Raw genomic sequence first — 3,354 nt, 5'->3', positions numbered from 1 at the left:
CTAGTTAACAACTGCCAATAATTAATACGCCAGCATTGGGCTGGCACCATGAATGAGTCTATAGATTAATAAAAAAAAAAACATAATAATATTTTTTAAAATATTTTAATAATAAAATATAAAAATTTAGATCAATGTGAAATTACACACACACCACATATTATTCAAATTAAAAAAATTAAAACTTCCAAATTATAGAACATGAAAATTATGGAATATAATAAGAAGTTTAAGATATATATTTATGAAAATATTTCAATTCCAAGAACCATAAATAATAAACGCGTATTTTACAAGGATCATTCATCTGGCCGGTGCCGGTAGCTCAGGCTGACCGTCTGTCGCCGTCGGCACTGCATTAATAATGCTTGGTCTCAACTCTCAAGCAGCAGCTCTGAGCTTGTGACGTTATTATGAAACTTGGATAGACTTTTATTAATCGAATACGCTTCGTGTAACAAGTTGGTTCGTTTTATTAGTTGTAATTTATCTTTTTCTTTAATAAAGAATCAGGTTCACGCTGTACCCCGCACACAGCAGGATAGGCAGGTGGAACCTAGTGTTAAGACACTCTGTTCAACATTTTCTGAAGAATTCTGGAGGCATTGCGTGTTGAAATAAAAAGCACGTAATAAATCTTACTCAAATACGGAGACATAAAATACTAGCGGCCCGCCCGCGACTTCGCCTGCGTGAACTACGTTATTATTAATTTCTGTCTCCATGAGTACCTACGTCCTATAAGTGACGTCCGTGCAAAATTTAAGACTCCTAGCATTTATAATAACGAAGTTTCATACAAACTTTCAACCCCAAAAACAACCCCTTAGAAGTCGAATATTGTAAATTCCCGTCTTAGCGAGCACCTACGTCCTATAAATAACTCCTATGCAATTTCAGATTCCTAGCACTTGTAGTTTCTGAGATTTCGTGATGAGTGAGTGACCTTTCGATTTTATATATATAGATAACCTAAAATAACTAATATCTACAAGTTTATGTATTAGAGAGTAAGCATAATATTACAAAATTTTGAATAACCATAAAATTAAATTTATACAGTCGATAGAAGGTGAGTCATTAATTTCAAATGCAGCGTAAGGAAGCCAATAGATGAGCGCAGTTAATCTTCGCGACGTGATGTGGTTCAGCAAATAGCTGATAGTGATGAAGGAAATGTAAATTGCTCGTGCTATTAACGTTTCCATTATTATAGTTTTTTTTAATATATTCATATTTTTTATATTTTTCCTACGATATTATTTCTTATGATGTTAATTCTTAACCGAACTGTAAAAGGTGGAATTTATCAATTAGATGTATTTTTTTTGTTAGAACTTTGAACTGAGTGAACCGATTTTGGTGATTATTTTTTTATTTCAAAGGTGCTTCCCGTGTGGTTTAATTTTAATTTCGTTCAGTTCTGACAATGTTATCCATGAGAAAATCACATTATTCTAAAATTTCCATAGTTTACGGTTGGAAGTTGTGTTTTTGTTTAAAATTATCAATTTTCTCTATAAGTCTCTTTGTTGACAATCATCAACAAATCTACTTATATTTTGGCAAATTGAAAACCATATCTTAAGTAAAACTTGGACATACAAATAGCATAAATAGTCTAAAAATTTAAATATTTAACATATTTTACTTTATAATTTAAAACTTAAACAAATTAAAGCTTAAAATTATAACTTAATGTCAACGTCATCATTCTAAACACGAATGTGTCACAAGGTCAAACACGTTCATTTGTTTTTCCTCCACAGACGATAAATGACTCAGTTATAACCATCATCTCAGAGTAGATTAACCTCTTGTTAACTTCAATAAATAATTCTAATGTAAATAATAATAATGTAAATATTATCATAATAAAAGAAAATGCGAAAAATAACTATTATAATCGTTTTGATAGTTGTATTTGCAAGTTTACTAGAAGCTAAGGATTTTGTGTTTGGGACGCGAGTGAATAACTTACTAGTGTCAACTGAGAAATTTAAGTTCAGATCTTTGCCGTTAATTAAAAGGGATAAAGATTATACTTATACGGACCCTAAGCAAAGAGTAATTAAGGTTTGTATTTCATATATTTATTAAATACGATTATTTTCTTTTCTTTAGTTTATTGAAGTAATTACGTTAAAAACAATAGTGATATTAATAGAATATGACATAATTGACTTCACTGCGTCATACGAGCCCACATAATATACCTACTGTAGACTGCTTGTTTAGTCTTTCGCATTTTGTAGGGTGGACAAAGAAAACTCAGTGATACGTGCTTCTTATCTTATCTTACTAGAATAGACTGGAATAATAATTTCACAATAACATTATAATTATATAAGAGTGAAATATTCGATTTACCATGCAAATATTTAAATATATACTTTATTTTCAGCTTAATGCTTTATCTCGCACGTAGACAGAGGGAGACTAGTGTTAAGATAGAAAGTCTGGAGATCAGAGGCATCGAATTTCGGGGGCATTGCGTGTTGAGTGGCGTAACTCAATGCCGCGCTTTTGCTTTGTTACAAATAAATAATTAATTAATAATACATTCACCGAGTGGAAATAGAACCCCCGACCGTTGCGAATAAAGCCACTGTGCCACGACGATCTTTATGTAACTTTATCAAAATATTAATTTTATAATATAAAAATAATATGTAATATTGAATAACTATTTATATTGTTACAGGGCATCATAGCTCGTGACTTATCTCGCACAGATACGGAGGTGACGATAACCGAGGGGGGAGTTGGCGAAACTCACGTCACTCTGCACTTCACAAGCGGACGAGGCGAAGAAATCAATTATCTTATACTTATGTTTAGTAAAGATAAATAATTATTAATGATTTAGATAATACGTTGTTTCCTATTCAGCAAAATGTCTTGTTGTTTTTATAAATTCAAATTAGAATAATGTGATAATACTCACTACCATGAGTCATCATCAATGGAGAACGGAGTGTCTTAACTCTACGTTAAGGTAACCATGATGTATTTAGGTAGCCCTGTTGTGTCCAGGATACAGCTTGAAGCTAAAATATCTACATCATTGTTTATATCAACAAATACTATTATAAAACTCACAGACTGGATAATGAAATATATTTTTTATAAAAACTATAGATGTTTCTTATTATTTCTCTAATGTCTTCACAAATATTGATATATTTTAGAATATTGTATATAGTTCTTAAATACTTTTCTATGTATATTGATTGTAAGTGTCAAAGTTAATGCTTAATAGCTTAATAGCTTTTAAAATTCAATCATTTTTGAACAAAATGTAATACTATTTTTACACCAAAATAAGAAATAACAGCATTAACAACTAACATT

At 30.6% G+C, this 3,354-nt stretch overlaps 1 protein-coding gene across 1 annotated transcript; it reads left to right on the top strand.

Moving 5' to 3' along the window:
* Positions 1–1,803: 1,803 nt before the first annotated feature.
* LOC146539922 (uncharacterized) lies at positions 1,804–3,140 on the top strand. Its single transcript, XM_085207837.1, has 2 exons — positions 1,804–2,076; positions 2,705–3,140. Exons 1-2 carry the CDS (start codon positions 1,885–1,887, stop codon positions 2,852–2,854), a joined length of 342 nt encoding a protein of 113 aa, XP_085063963.1. The 5' UTR covers positions 1,804–1,884; the 3' UTR covers positions 2,855–3,140.
* Positions 3,141–3,354: the final 214 nt, after the last annotated feature.

The sequence above is a fragment of the Heliconius melpomene genome, chromosome 3 (assembly GCF_056956725.1).
Source record: "Heliconius melpomene rosina isolate 202511_hmr_F chromosome 3, ASM5695672v1, whole genome shotgun sequence".
Lineage (NCBI taxonomy): Eukaryota > Metazoa > Arthropoda > Insecta > Lepidoptera > Nymphalidae > Heliconius > Heliconius melpomene.
Note: the sequence above shows the minus strand (reverse complement) of the source record. Positions and strands in the feature narration are given on the sequence as shown.

What these genes read in the sequence shown, in the direction of transcription:
- LOC146539922 (XM_085207837.1), top strand. Translation starts at nt 1,885, where the DNA reads ATGCGAAAAATAACTATTATAATCGTTTTGATAGTTGTATTTGCAAGT. An exon ending in CTAAGCAAAGAGTAATTAAG is followed by an intron (nt 2,077 to 2,704) that starts GTTTGTATTTCA and finishes ATATTGTTACAG; the next exon opens with GGCATCATAGCTCGTGACTT.